The sequence below is a fragment of the Lampetra fluviatilis genome, chromosome 5, assembly GCF_964198595.1.
Source record: "Lampetra fluviatilis chromosome 5, kcLamFluv1.1, whole genome shotgun sequence".
Classification (NCBI taxonomy): Eukaryota; Metazoa; Chordata; class Hyperoartia; order Petromyzontiformes; family Petromyzontidae; genus Lampetra; species Lampetra fluviatilis.
Window position 1 is genome coordinate 10,842,662 of NC_136279.1, and position 14,351 is coordinate 10,857,012.

A 14,351-nucleotide genomic window follows, 5' to 3' on the forward strand; every position below is an offset into this window, starting at 1 on the left:
CGTGCCACGGAAGATCTCTCTCCTACTTCAGCAGTTTGTTCTTGCTGTGGTTGTCCCACCTGATGACGATTGCTTGTGTTGCGATCGAAACGTCGTGATCTATTATTTTCTACCTACGTGACTTTACCGAAAGAACCAAAGAGTATTATGGAAGCTCATTCGTAAGTGCAGATATTTGGAAGTCGGTGTTCTTAAGTTGTGGACTACCTATACTTAAGAATGCAGACACCGTGCCGCGAATAGTTTTTCTGGTTATGAGTAAATGGAGAGAGAAGTGTTGGTGACCACATAACCATTCTCATGCATTTTGAAGATAATGAAATTAAGACGCAAACATTGTGTTCAATTTTTTTTAATGAACTAAATATGTTAATTCCTACTCCAGATTAAGGAGTATTGTCAAATGTTTTTTTCAGAATTTGAAATTAAGTTATAAACATACAAACATTGTCCAGTATATTTATATAATTGTATGGTATACACTTTATATATTTTTACATTTTGAATGTATAACCTGTCTGTATCTATTGCACAAAAACAGCAATTTAGAAAAATCTGTATCCATTTATTATGGTAAACAAATGTTAAGTAGTTAAACATAAAAAATAGTATCATTATTAAAAACTACCACGTAGGAAAATCTATTTTTTCTTTAAAAACTAAATTAAAATAGCAAATTACAACTTACAGGACAAAGTTGTCATTTAATCAAAAGTTTAGTTACAGGATTATAGGCACATTCATAACATAAGCCCATTGTTGGAGTATGCACATCAGGGTTAAAGAATTGTAGAAAAAAAAAGTAGCTTTACATTCAATTACAGCACCACTAATGTGGCAAAGTTGCAATTAATAAAAACAAGCATATCATACAAAAATAAAACTCGTAATAAAAATTAACCAACAGACTGAAACGGCCCAGTCACAAGTCCACTTCTGTTGGCCACATGTACGGTGAGACCGAAAGGAAGCCGTCATTCCACCAAAGCCGCGGAGGTCTCCCGCTCCTATCTGTGGTTTCCGTATTTGGAAGCCCAGTCCGTGCGTCCATGGACAGGTTGCATTGGCTGTGTGCGCTGTATCAGCCCGGCGGAGGTTTTGGCTGCGGGGTTGTAACTCGGCCCCACCACTTGTTGCCGGCCCGTAGGCTTCCACGCTCCATAGTCTGATGTGGGTGCGGAAAGACATAGGGAGACATTTATTTTACCTCTTGAATAAAACAACATTCAGGTGATGTACTTTTTGTCATGCTGCTTGAAGGTGTAATTACAAAATACAATTGAAGATAATATTGTAGAAAAACAAGGCTATGATTTAGCACAGCGTTAAAAATAAATGCTCACTACCGAGTGAAATTACTACCACTTTCCATGTTGGGTTGTACATGTACAGCCGTTTGTCAATCTATGTCTGGATGAGGGCCTTTCAATGCCATGCAGGTCGTAGGGGTTATTTGACCATACGTCACTGTACTGGCAAGTAAGTGTGGGCTGATGAAGGCATGTAGCATATTAATTGGGAGGACAAAAGAACATACAATGGATTTTGCTACACTGTCTCACAGTCTATGACCTGTATTTTACACAGTGGTCATCCATCCAAGCACAATGTAGGTGTAGTGGGCTCCACGGAGACACACTGAATCTGGAGGCACCATGTTTATTACACAGTCCAACTGCTTAACACTACTCTCGGTTAACTAGACCCCAACTGGGTCACTACGTAACTGGGTCAGGACTGTAAATTTCCTGACCCACGGAACCTAAATATAACTCAACCCAAGACCAAAAACCGAAGCGCCGACATACAGCGAGTTCCCGCACACAGACTACCACGATCGCTCTGCCCCTATCCCTCTTGTCCTCTTGGGCGTGGCCTCGCTCCGCCTCCGGCCACGCCCCCTGATCGGTCTCTCCCGACGGAACGGGGCCAGTGTCACGTGTCCCTCAAGCCCCCCTTTTCGGGCCCCCTTCACGACCCCGTGCCGGTAACGTCCCCTCTCTCTCTCTGCGACGAGACCCTGCCCTCTAGGGCCCGCTTCCCTGCCATGTCTCCGCCGGTGCCAGTGGGAAGTACGTAACATACACATACATGCCATAGAGGCTCTATTTACGTCTCTACACAGGCTCAACCGGCTTGGCCTCTGAGATATAAGATCGGGTGCATGTCGGGTGGTTTAGTCATAGGCTGGGTGCTATCCAGTTATATCTTGCTCTGAACAGCATTTTACTCTGATGGGAGATGCACTTTGACAAATGGCTTGGCACGTACTGGAGGTTGGTCCTGCGACTGGTGCCAGCTGAACTCTTTGGCCTGCAGATCCCACTTCTTTTTTTTGGAACGATGGGATGTAACCGCTTACTGCATTGTAAGAAGGACCTGCAAATGCTTAAAAACACAACAGCCAGTCACGTGAGTTGTGGATATAATTTTTTTCATTTTTATAAGCTTAAAAAAGGTAAAATGTATAATAACGGCAGTTTTTTTTTTAACCAGAAAATCCTCAGTAGTCATGTTTACTTATCCGGAGGGTGCAGAATCGATGCTGACAACAATGAGCAGTGCCAGCCGACTAAAACACAGCAAGCTACCAGTGGGGAGCACAGGCGGTGCATCTGTCAATCATTTCAGCCATTTAAACCTTGGGTCTGTGCACATGTATTCTGGTTTCATCCCACTCACAAAATATTCAATAAGGAATTGGCCAAACATACCAAAAAAATATCTTCAAACCAAGTGAGGCTTCCGGATTACAAAACAATATGATTTAGCAATACATTGATTAAAACTGGTTAAGCTCACATTCTATGCATCACATTGTGTGGGAATTGATAATATATAACGATACATATTGTATGCTAATATATCACACATTTCAATTAATAAATTAATAAACACAATTTGTAAATACTGTGAATATTTAAACAAGTTGCAGCCTTACTCAAAAGTTAAATTGTCTCCATACTCGAATTGGTACTGTAATGGGCAATTCTCATTTCCATGGGTGGGTGTGAGCCACTTTTTAAAGTTACACATTTCTACGGCAAGGGCGTGTCTAAACAGTCCACACGCATCACCTGCATTTGTCCTGTTTAAGTTCATTCCAGCGACCACTCCCATAGGCTTGCTCGAGTAACCTCTGTCTTTACTCCACGGGCTTTCCACATCTCGATTCAGATTTCCATTTGCTCCCGTCTTTGTGTTTATACCTGCAGGAATAGTAAATGTCAATTAGAAAACCAGCCTCTGTCATATACATTGGCAAACAATTAAACAGTTCTCGTAGTTAATGTGGCAATATGGGAAAAGTATCACATCCAATCATAAGCACACACATACAAAGAAAAAAAAATGTCACTTCCCATTTTATGACTGAATTTATCGAAACAAATTCTGCTAATGTTTACAGTAGAATGTACCTTTCTGATATGTAACATTGCATTTTTTTTTAGAAAAATAAAGCTACGATACAACGGGTAATAATTATTTCAATTGGGTCATCCAAATTTTCTTTTTGGAACGTTGACCTAAACAAGTGAGTTATGAGAAGGTTATCAAGGGTGCTGAATATAAAGATGAAAATAGTATATATTGTAGAGAACTGACATTATATGGTACTCTTTGAAAGTGTGTAAGCAGTAGCCCATAAGATATATATCAAATTGTTTTATTCAGGCAGCTTATATTGTCACAAATATATCTAAGTATGAGCTGAAAACTATCAAAGTCAGAAAAATAATAGTTTTTATATCAGACCCCTTAGTAATGAGTTGCTAAATTCGTTTTTTACCTCTACCATGTTTGATCCCAGGCTTACGACAGTTTGTATGCAATTGTAATCAAAGGCAGTGATTCAAATATGATGTCATATAAAAAAGAAAAGAAAAACTAAATTCTGTAAATTTGTATTTTAAACAATAACAAAGTAATCAGCATGTAGACGTGTGTTTGACACCTGGAAGGTAGCGTGACTGGCGCAGGTAATGCTGTCTGGCAGAAGATGCAGAGTCCAGTTGCTTCGCGGTGTTCTTGCTGCCAACTGGGAAAGCGTTTGGGGGCTTCTGTTCTACAGACCTGAAAAAAGGCATTTCACACACGCTTTATGGAATTGAAAACATTAAATTTGATAGTCAATGTAAAGTCAGTATTTCCATGCTGAAATTAGCAACCATCACGTTTCAGGAAAGTGCCGCACGAAGTAGCATATAGACGGGCCATCATCTTCAAAATGTGTAATTTATACTACCCCGTGCTCAGAAAGACTGTGCTGCTTAACTTCCCACCCCAGATAATAAACAATAAGCAGCAAAAATCTAATTTTTATGACAAAGTATATCACATTACCCAAACAGCGTGTCCTCGCCAAGGCTCTTCTTGTTGTGTGGGAGAGACGGCTTCCTGCCGAAGTTGATGGAGAAGTCCAGGTCCTCCAAGTCATCCCACTGCTCAGCATTCTTGAGGTTGGCCTGGCCCCAGCGTCTCCGGCCACCCTTTAGCCCCACTGCTCCCATGTTCTCGTTCCCCGGAACTGGGTTCTGGTAGGAAGCAAGTATTCAACACTTCTAAACTTCCAAGCTAACCTTAAGAGTTCACTTGAAACAAGTTATGTGGCATCAATCGGACTGGTGGCTACCTTGTACAGTACAGCCCTTTGTTAATCCACACAGGATGAAAGAAGCCTCCCTACACAGTGCGAGTTATGTGGGTTGTTTGACTATACTTCACCACACCTGTCAGTGCTTTGGTGAAAGTAAAAGGGAGCCAGGATCACTCATTACTGACATTATTTGTGGCTAGGAATCAAACTCAGATCACTGGGTTCTTAGTGCAGGTTGCTAACCAATCAGTCACGACTCCACTCGTGGGCGGTTGGGTGCTACCTTACTGATATAATAAATGGCAAAAATGTAATAGCTGATTAACTAATAATTCAATTAATTACCTTGTAGGGTGTATGTATGTTTAGCTTTTTTTGCACCGTACATAGCCAACCGTGCTAATGGGATGTGTGGGCTTGACCAAAACCTCAAGAGTCTTCAGACAAAACCCTTTGCTGTGTGCAACTGCCTCCAGGCCTCTCTCGGGCAACTAAGAGGCAGGTTTCTGTGACAAGCAAACAGCCAATCGAATACCACTAACCGGATTAGGATTATTGTTGACGGTGGGTATGAGGCCCAGCCCAAGATTCGGAGGGTCCGCCGTGTAGGTGGGTGGTGGTGGGTATGCGGGAGCGTGTGGAGCGACAGCTGGGAGCTGGGATGGCTGGATGGGCTGGAGTGGCTGGGTTGGAGCAGGCGGCTTTAACGGCTGCTCCGAGGGTTGCGCCTGGTGCTGTAGCAGCTGTGGAGGTCCCAGAGCTTGTCCCACTTGGAAGTACGGGTACCGTAACGACTAGGTAAAAAAACAAAAGCACAAAGCCTGAGTTTGAGTGCACAGCAAATGGTGGCAGGTTCTTCTGGAATTAATCAAATTGTAGGTGAATTATGCAAGCAACATATAATTAACTTTGCAAATTATTAGATAAAACATGCATGACTATCAATTACAATTGATATTTACACTCATGATGCACGTATCAAATTGTTTGTGGAGCAATACATTATTTTAGATTCTTATACTTTTTACACAAATCGGTTCACGTGATCCCTGTTGTTAGTGAAGGCTGCTATATCCACTGTCGTAGAATATAAAATATTTCTAAATCGAAACATTATCTCAAAGAGCAACTATTCATTGAATCTTGAGAAGGATAGGTAGATACTGGCCAAACAGGCACAGTCCTACCTTTGCCTACTAAAAAGTGCAAATTACAAAAACATTTGATAATATTATGTATAAGAAATGTTAACAATGCTTTTATACCGATATTTAATTAAGAGAGTACACAGTGCAAAATGACAAAATCCCGAGTTGACAAATGTGCTCAGATTTGAAATGGAAACGTAATATACGAATTTTACAGTAGAGGGCATGAAAGCGTTGTTATGAGCCACATTACTTAACCACAACATTAAGAAAATGTTTATGCAGTCAAACACACACTATACATCATCACAATCTAGGTTAACATATGAATAACAAACCTGCACAGCATTTGGCCTCTTCTTAGGTTCCCAATGGAGCATGTCACGCATGAGATGAATGGCCTCGTTGCTGGCATTGGGTATAAGTGTTTTCAAGTTGGTTGGGACACACTGAGGCCAGCGGAAGTTCATGGCTGCCGCCAACTGATGTCCTTCCGACCAGTCAGTCTGTGAAGCGAACAAAACAGAAAGACTTTGTGATATACATGGATAATAAAAACAAATAGTATTGTACAAACAAACAAAAGTTTGTGCAATAAGCTTTGAACTCTACTCGAGTTCCATTCGAGTCATGGCTAACATCGGTGGCAGGAGAAATCTGAACTGGTCATGGGCCCCCAATTGTTCACAAACCCCATACTGTGAAGTTTGAGAAAACAATCCGCATAGCAGTCGTGGCGCGGGGAGGGCTTCATCCAGTCACTGACTGACAATAGGGCCGCATACTATTATTGTCTTACATCAATGTAGAACTCTGCAGTGACCCTGTGGCAGTGCTCATCTCCGTTGACGTTCCTGAACTATTGGTGTAAATTCCATATTCCTTTCTTGGGAGCAGTCTACATTTGATAATCGGACAACCATAATAACTTAGCTATTTTTAATATACAAATATCAATTCACAATAACTCTCACACTGTAAAAGAAGATAGCGGTATAACCATGATATGTCCTCGACAAGTCACTGGTGGCGCATGGGCCTCCATTAGAGCGAGCTCTAGAAAGCCCCTCTGGAAGGTATTTGGCTTTGCCTTCCATGCTGCCCAGACTTACTGGAGTTTTTGGAAGACGTCGGCAGACCTACACTTTACCCACCATGCACAGCCTGCCATGGTGTACCCATGCATGCTGTTGGGTGGACAGAGGTGGTACGGAGGACTGAATAAACTTGCCCCGGTTTCACCGCTGCGCCGGGAGATACAATCAATCTGGTGACCTCTGGAATGCAAGTCTAGTGCACTAAGTTTTACATCACAGCAACATCCTCTCAGGCTCTAGGCAAATGTAAAAGTGTTACATCTAAAAAAGTATCACATCCCAAAATGAAGTATTTACATAAACATTTTCAACAATAGATTACAGTTGAAAGTATCAAAATAAGTAATGGTGCAAAGAAGCATGAAAAGTGTATACAGCAAACTCAACAGCCCCAAGCAGTGCATGACATTAACAAAATCTCACCTTTTTAGGAGTGCCAAGCACCTGGCATATCTTGAAGATCTGGTCAACCTCGCTTGATCCGGGAAAGAGTGGGCGTAACGTGTAGAGTTCGGCCATGATGCAGCCCAGGGCCCAAATGTCGATAGGCGAGCTGTAGCTGGTCGAACGGAGCAGGACCTCTGGGCCCCGATACCTGCAGATAGAACACAGTGTTATGACATCGACACATCACATCTTAGGCCGGTGGAACAACAAGCAGACAGAGTAAGGACAGACCTCTCACGCGTACCCCCACAAACAAGACCACATCCAACGAATACTCAAACAAATACGTGATTGCTGCACTGGCTCCAATCCCAGACTAATTTAAAGATCACACTTACGTCTTCAAGATTCTCCGTGGACTAACCATTGCCTCTATCTCCCTTATAATCTCCTCCACACACTCTCCTATCTCTCATCTTACGACTTCTACCCTTGCACTCTCCTTTGTCTCCCCTCTGATTTCACTCTATTATCCTCCGCACACTTTCCTACCTCTCCCCTTCCATCTCACTCTATTCCCTTCCACGCATTACTCTGCTCCAGAAAACCAAGACTTTAGAAGTTTCCAGACAACCTTTGGTCAGTGGGAGGTCACTAATTATCTTATTCTGCCCCAAAGTAAATAACTTTTATTTCCCCTGCCTCTCAATAGAAAATCAATACACCAAATATTTCCGTAAGATTTTTGAAAATGCGGTTGCATGTAGATGCTGTAGAATCGTAGCTGTATTTTAGTATTGTAATGTATTAAATGTATCACATGCACAAGGGATTTTTCAGCACATGACTATGTGCTGTGACCTGCACATACAATGTGCGTCTCAGAGAAAATAAGGTCTTGAATTATATTGAATACATGTGGGGGAGGACTTAAAAATATACTCATTAACCTTTATGCTATGAGTGGTGATGCATGGCTGTAATGCAGCACTTTTCATGTGATGTTGGTGAATTACACATTTCAATTGCAAGTCTATGAAGTGGTCAATAGAAACGGTGCATTAAGTGAGTTGCTGACCTACTTGTATGAATTTGAGTGCTTCATATTCATGTTTTTTCATTCTACACTCGATTTCCTCCTGCTTACATCATATTCAACAGGAATTGACTAAAAAAAAATATTTTACGATAAAAGATTATTGAGAGTATGTAGCTAATGTATGTTATTATTACAATATCATGAAGTGAAAGTGGGCCTTCACAAAGTAATACGTAATTAAAGCAACACAGATGGAAAAAAAGTACCCGATTTCAAGGCTGCCATGACATTTCGTGATTTATTCTTAACGTTGGACACTTTGTACCCTCCCAATCGTTCTCACGATCGGGCACGCATTTCACACTGCATTAACTTAATTACTTTTTATACTATGTACCCAAGATCCAATAGACGGGACATTACACTTAGTAAGCCTTACACTCCGATTACACAGAGGAATAATTGGCTACAATTGAACCGAAAATAAACCATCTGTCAAGGGAAAATGTATACTTTAAGGCAGTAAGAATATCAGGAAAAATGGGATCGGATAGGGCAGGACGCGTTATCATGTGCACCAACAGGTGATTGCACACAAACACGTCCACGTACACCTCTTGTTCTCTTTTAGCCCCGTCCCCCCCCCCCTCCCAATACGTTCCATTCATTGGCTACCACATTCAGATAAGCTTCCCCCCCCTCCTCCCCCTTAACTTGTATTTAAGAACCTGCATCTTGGAATCCCTGCCTCACTTGATACAGCAAATCTAGCTGCGACGGTCCCACCTGATGACGGAGACTTGTGTTGCCTCCGAAACGTCGTGATTTTGATTTTTATTTTATTTTTATTTTACTTTTATTAATTTTAATTTTTTTACCTACGTGACTTTACCGAAAAAACCTAACAATATGAATTCTTGCAGTCACGAAAGCTTCAAATCTAGAAATGATATAGCAAGCAGACCATAATAACAAGCGTGGCGGCCAAAAGAGAAAACGCGCCCGCGAGAGGAGGTCCACCACAGAGATAGAGCAGTAATGAAATCAGCTCCTGCAGAAGTGTTAGGTGGATTGTTACATCGCAGAACCATGATAGATGGTATTCTTAGGTTCTCATTTCCTGGCAGCGATTTCAGCCGCATCATCTCTACATAACAAAAAAAGGCTCAGTCCCTTTTACACGCACCTGTACATCATCCGCACCTAGTTTACACAACAAAGGCCCATTCCTAATAGCGTGCTTCAGCCGCACCGAACCTCACAAAAATAATATTCAGGGCCTACCTTGGCTCCTCCCACCCTCAACCAGTATATATACAAATACTGTTTCTTGGAATTTCTCTCACTTGATACAGCTATCGTGCTGTGACTGTTCCACCTGAAGACGGAAGCTTGTGTTGCCTCCGAAACGTCATGATTTGTATTTTATTTTTTATTTTACTTTTATTAATTTTAATTTTTTACCTATGTGACTTTACCGAAAAAACCTAAGAATATGAATCCTTGCAGTCACGAAAGCTTCAAATCTAGAAATGATAGATGGTGACAGCTTAGGGAGGCCTTTATCCAGCAGTGGACTGATATTTAACTCAATGTAATAGAAACACAAACAGCAAAAAGAAAACCAATGAGGAATGACTTCTTGAGTTTATTAAGTTGTCTTTACAAAGTTTCCCAGTATCATATGACAATGAAAAATATAAAAGAAAACCCTCAAAAGGTATTGAAAAAAAAATTATTAACAATGAAACTATGCTTTCCTGGATGTAATTATTGGAAAATTTATTTCTTACATAAAAAAATGTCAAAATTAAAGACACTACGTGCACTACAACAACCTTTAAGAGTACCAAAAAGCAAACAATTAGTATTTATGCTTGGCGCAGTGGGCTCACATAGCATGGAAATGGTCAGAGCTCACCATCTGGTGGAGACGTAGTCCGTGTAGGGAGGTCGGGAACGTATTTCTCTTGCCAGTCCAAAATCAGCAATCTTCACGAGCTCCGGCCCCATGCACAGCAGATTCTCAGGTTTCATGTCACGGTGAAAGAAGCCTTAAAAAACACAATGACATTATTGATAATGAAACATAAATCCTTCCCAAAATGAGTTTTTTGCATCTGCGGTATCTATGTATCCATGGTTTTCCTTTGCCATACCAATTTCCACACTGCGGTATGGAGTTTTGTGTAGCTGCAGTTTAGCACGGCTACCGGCACTTGAAATTTCAAATCACCCACATCTGTGTTCCATCCGTGCATCATCCCACCTCCCGGCTCCCACCACCGCTCTCTTCCCACCACCAGGTGGAGGTAGAGGGTGGGTAAAGCCCCTCTTCCTTCTTACATTACCTCATCACCAATGTCATCGTCATCACAATGGACTTGAACCCTCAGTATTAAAGGAAAATTACATTATTGTATTGTTTACAATTATGTTAATTGGACATTTTTTTTGTTATGTCATTGTGTATTTTATTTGTGTTTAGTGAAGGAACAGGAAACTTAGGCTTTGACGAGTGTGACCGCAGCCACGGCCTTAGTATTGCCAACCACGGTTTTGCCAACTGCGGCGGTTTTCAGGAACGTAACCCCCACGGTTGGCGAGGGATTGTTGTATACATAATAAGTGTTTAAGCTCTATCCGTGCACTCACGCACACCTGTACATTTATTTTACGTACAGTAGTTCATCATCTTTATTGTTGTTCCTGGTCATGTGCAGCTGAAATCCATTTGCGCACGCCAATCAAATAATCAGTTTATCTATGGATTAGGAACGTGGAATTTTCACAATTGGCTCAGGGCTGTAAACAGGAGATGAGCATACAGGTGAATACATCACTTTGCATTGGCTTGAGTGTAAGAATACTAACGTTTAGGTCATTACTTTCGTCATGCAGGTCTCCCGAGGATGTTTTGACATCTCCAGTTTTGTCTGTTAATTTAAAGCATTACTCTTCTACGGTCAGGCCATATATGAGCCAACTTTCATCATTTGTAACAATATGATCCTGATGGATTGGATAAAATGTTGTCTACTCTATAAGTAATAACATTCTTTCTTTTTTGATAAATTCCAAGTGAGTGTCTTCACACAAAAACATGAAACAAAAATCCCCCTTTTCAACTCTTGGTGCATTACAATTGGTACTTGGTGATATTATGCAATACGTAGAAGTGCAGGTGCAAATTCAATGTGGATTTTAAAAAAATCCATCCCCTTTCAAGCTCTGGGGACCTTTTGCTAATTGTTGTTGTGGAGGGTCTATTATTGGCTTTATTCGTAAAATAGAAGCTGGGGACTCGTCATGACACCGTTGCCTCCTGGTTACTTTTGTTGACAACAATGGACCAACATTTACTTTTTTTTGTAAGCATAGTTAATTGAGGGGGTCCACACCAAGGAAAGGTATACATTTCCACTGATGTCTAAAGCTACAAATTGAGTCAATTGAAGCTCACGAAAACACAACTTCTTCTTCCATTGACATTTCCGCTGCACTACACCCAATGCATGGCTTTCATTTTCTATGTTAATGTAGTTGTGCAAGATGGGCAGTTTATGTGAATGTTATGTAGCTGTCACAGCACAGGCATAAAACACATTACATCGACATTTTATGATTCAACATCCTCGTCAAAGGATGCTATTTGTGCACATCGCCTCCAATGCACACATCCCTAGTGATTATTGGTGGTGGAGCAGTGGAAATGTTGACAGCACATTAATACAGGGGCATAGGAGTCAGAAGCTGTGAAAATACATAAGCCACCTGTCTGTTCAGGTTTTACTCATGTACGAGTTTATATTTATTTTTATTGTGCAACTACTACACACTTTACTATGTTGTATTTGTAATTGCATACCATGCTTGTGGATGAAAGCCAGTCCTTGTAAAATCTGGTACATGATGTTTCTGATCATGGACTCAGGAAACAACTTGTTTCTGCAAAACAAACATAAAAAACACAGCATCAGCCAACATCAGCCAGCCTGAAATGATCTCAATAACCCAGTGCAGTAGCTCTATGCACCACTCCAAAAGCCTGCAATGGAGTGATGTTAACATAGATATTCTACAATATTGATGAATGTTTCAAATTCAAACTTGCGATCTAATACAAAATGGCACAAACTCTACAGAATGGTTGTGTTCAACATTAATCGTCACAATAATTAAAAAAGAAAATCCTTTTGCTCTGCGAATACAGTGTATAATAAAGTGAAACCTACTGGGTAAACTCTTAATTATTACAAGCTTTTTATTAACTCACTCTGTCTGTGGTTGTTGTCGTTGTATCCTCAAATCTTGTAACTCAATTTTTACTCACTTCCCAATGTGGTATCGACTACAAACTTGGTATACTGATGTCATACTGATGACAATACTATATTCTATCATAAAAAATAAAAGCCATACATTTTAAAACATTATTTTTGATATGTTATGTTTCGGCTTGGCTCTAATTGTCCACGGTAAACTGACGTTGGCTGTAAACGACCACGGTCCCTTACGTTATGGCAAGCTTGGGGGGCCACTTCCTGGAGTCGTGGAGTTCTGCCATTACTAGTACGGTACATTTCTTTAAAGCGTGTTTTTAAAAACTTTTTTAAAATATTACTTATTGTGTTTCATTGGCATGGCTTGCGCCGCTGGCCCCACCCTTGGTCAGGGTCGTCACACCCCTCCCCTACTCCAAGTCCCACAAAGGTTACGCACTGCACATTCACACCGAAGAGTCATTCACTCCCAGGAATGTTGCACGCCACTCGTGTTCGGAACGCCACAGGCAACAGCCTCCGTCGCCAAACACAAGCCACAATGGGCACCGTTTTGGCAGCTCCCCTCTTAATATGATGACGCGGTTTCACTAAAAGGACAGCTAAATAAAACATGAAATTTAGAAAACAGCGATATGTAATTTTTCACGACAGAATGAGCGTTAAAGTAAGTTTAGACTTGAAAAACAGCAAGCTGTGTGCATATTTTATGAATGTACACACAAGCTTCATCAAGCAAAATTGATAATTATATTGATTTCAAAACAAGGTGAGTGTGTGCCGAGAAAATAATTATTTTTTTTACAGCACAAATTTCACTGTATACACAATAGAATGTAAACAAAAATGGGCAGTGCAAAAGTCACCAGAGCATGTTTGACACCACGATATATGAGCCTTTTTTACCGAATCAATAAAGTTGGGCAACGTATTTCTATCTAGAGTACAGTACTAATTAGATCACACTGTGCTCAAGAAAAAGTCACGTGAAAATGTTACCAATGATGAGCCATCATCTTCAAAGTCTCTACTATATCTGAAATGTAGAACTACCTAACTACAGAACATACATTTGTACTGCGTTTATAATATAATTGTAATGAGTGTGCTCATTATGTTTTTAAATAATAATAAAAATTGGCTCTCCCTCACTCTCCACCTCTCCCCAATGATCACACCTCTTTGGACTTCCCCCCACTCTCTGCATGCAACTGCCACCACTGCCTGGGGACTGACTGACTCATTTCACTCTGGTCATCTGCCTAAATTGTGTGATTGTGCAATTAGCCGTTGCAATTACTCCTATCCCAATGTTGTCAAAATACAGCTCTCTTTAATCATACACCAGTGTTGCCCTGCACAACTGTTATATGTAGGAACAATGTATATGTATGTAGTATTATAATTGCACACTCCAACGATAATACTATTGCATAGAAAGCTACGCACACTGTTCAAGAGGTTTATCCATTGACCCCCTTATGGTTACACTTTTCAGATTCAAGGTCACTATTCAATAATTGTCATTAACATGGTGGTGAATATAGATAGCTTGAGTGGCTACAGGGGTTTGCAAGAACCCACGAAATACACCACACGAATAAAAAGAACAAATTCTTAAACACACAATTTGATGCATGTAAAGGGTATTCAAAAAGCTAATGTACCAAGATACGGTGTCACTTTTTTGTACAATTATCTTGATAATAGTTTCAACAAAAAAAATGGGCCTTGATATTTGATGCCGATTCTAATAATTTTGACATAAATACTTGCGATACAAATAAAGGTCAAACAAAA

At 40.6% G+C, this 14,351-nt stretch overlaps 1 protein-coding gene across 6 annotated transcripts in view; it reads right to left on the reverse strand.

The window, feature by feature from the left end:
* Nucleotides 1-368: 368 nt before the first annotated feature.
* LOC144932548 (serine/threonine-protein kinase MAK-like) overlaps nucleotides 369-14,351 on the reverse strand; it is a 34,395-nt gene continuing 20,412 nt past the window's right edge. For 4 of the 6 annotated variants that reach the window (XM_078856741.1, XM_078856739.1, XM_078856740.1 and 1 more), the window contains 10 exons: nucleotides 12,137-12,216; nucleotides 10,190-10,322; nucleotides 7,266-7,437; nucleotides 6,084-6,251; nucleotides 5,140-5,391; nucleotides 4,345-4,535; nucleotides 3,956-4,074; nucleotides 3,078-3,209; nucleotides 2,272-2,388; nucleotides 372-1,165 (listed from right to left, as the gene is read on the reverse strand). In XM_078856741.1, coding sequence (XP_078712867.1) covers nucleotides 1,008-1,165; nucleotides 2,272-2,388; nucleotides 3,078-3,209; nucleotides 3,956-4,074; nucleotides 4,345-4,535; nucleotides 5,140-5,391; nucleotides 6,084-6,251; nucleotides 7,266-7,437; nucleotides 10,190-10,322; nucleotides 12,137-12,216 — 1,522 coding nt within the window. In that variant the 3' untranslated portion in view covers nucleotides 372-1,007. Of the gene's footprint in view, nucleotides 1,166-2,271; nucleotides 2,389-3,077; nucleotides 3,210-3,955; nucleotides 4,075-4,344; nucleotides 4,536-5,139; nucleotides 5,392-6,083; nucleotides 6,252-7,265; nucleotides 7,438-10,189; nucleotides 10,323-12,136; nucleotides 12,217-14,351 lie in introns of all 6 variants that reach the window. The other 2 variants (XM_078856742.1, XM_078856743.1) reach the window with 2 other exon arrangements.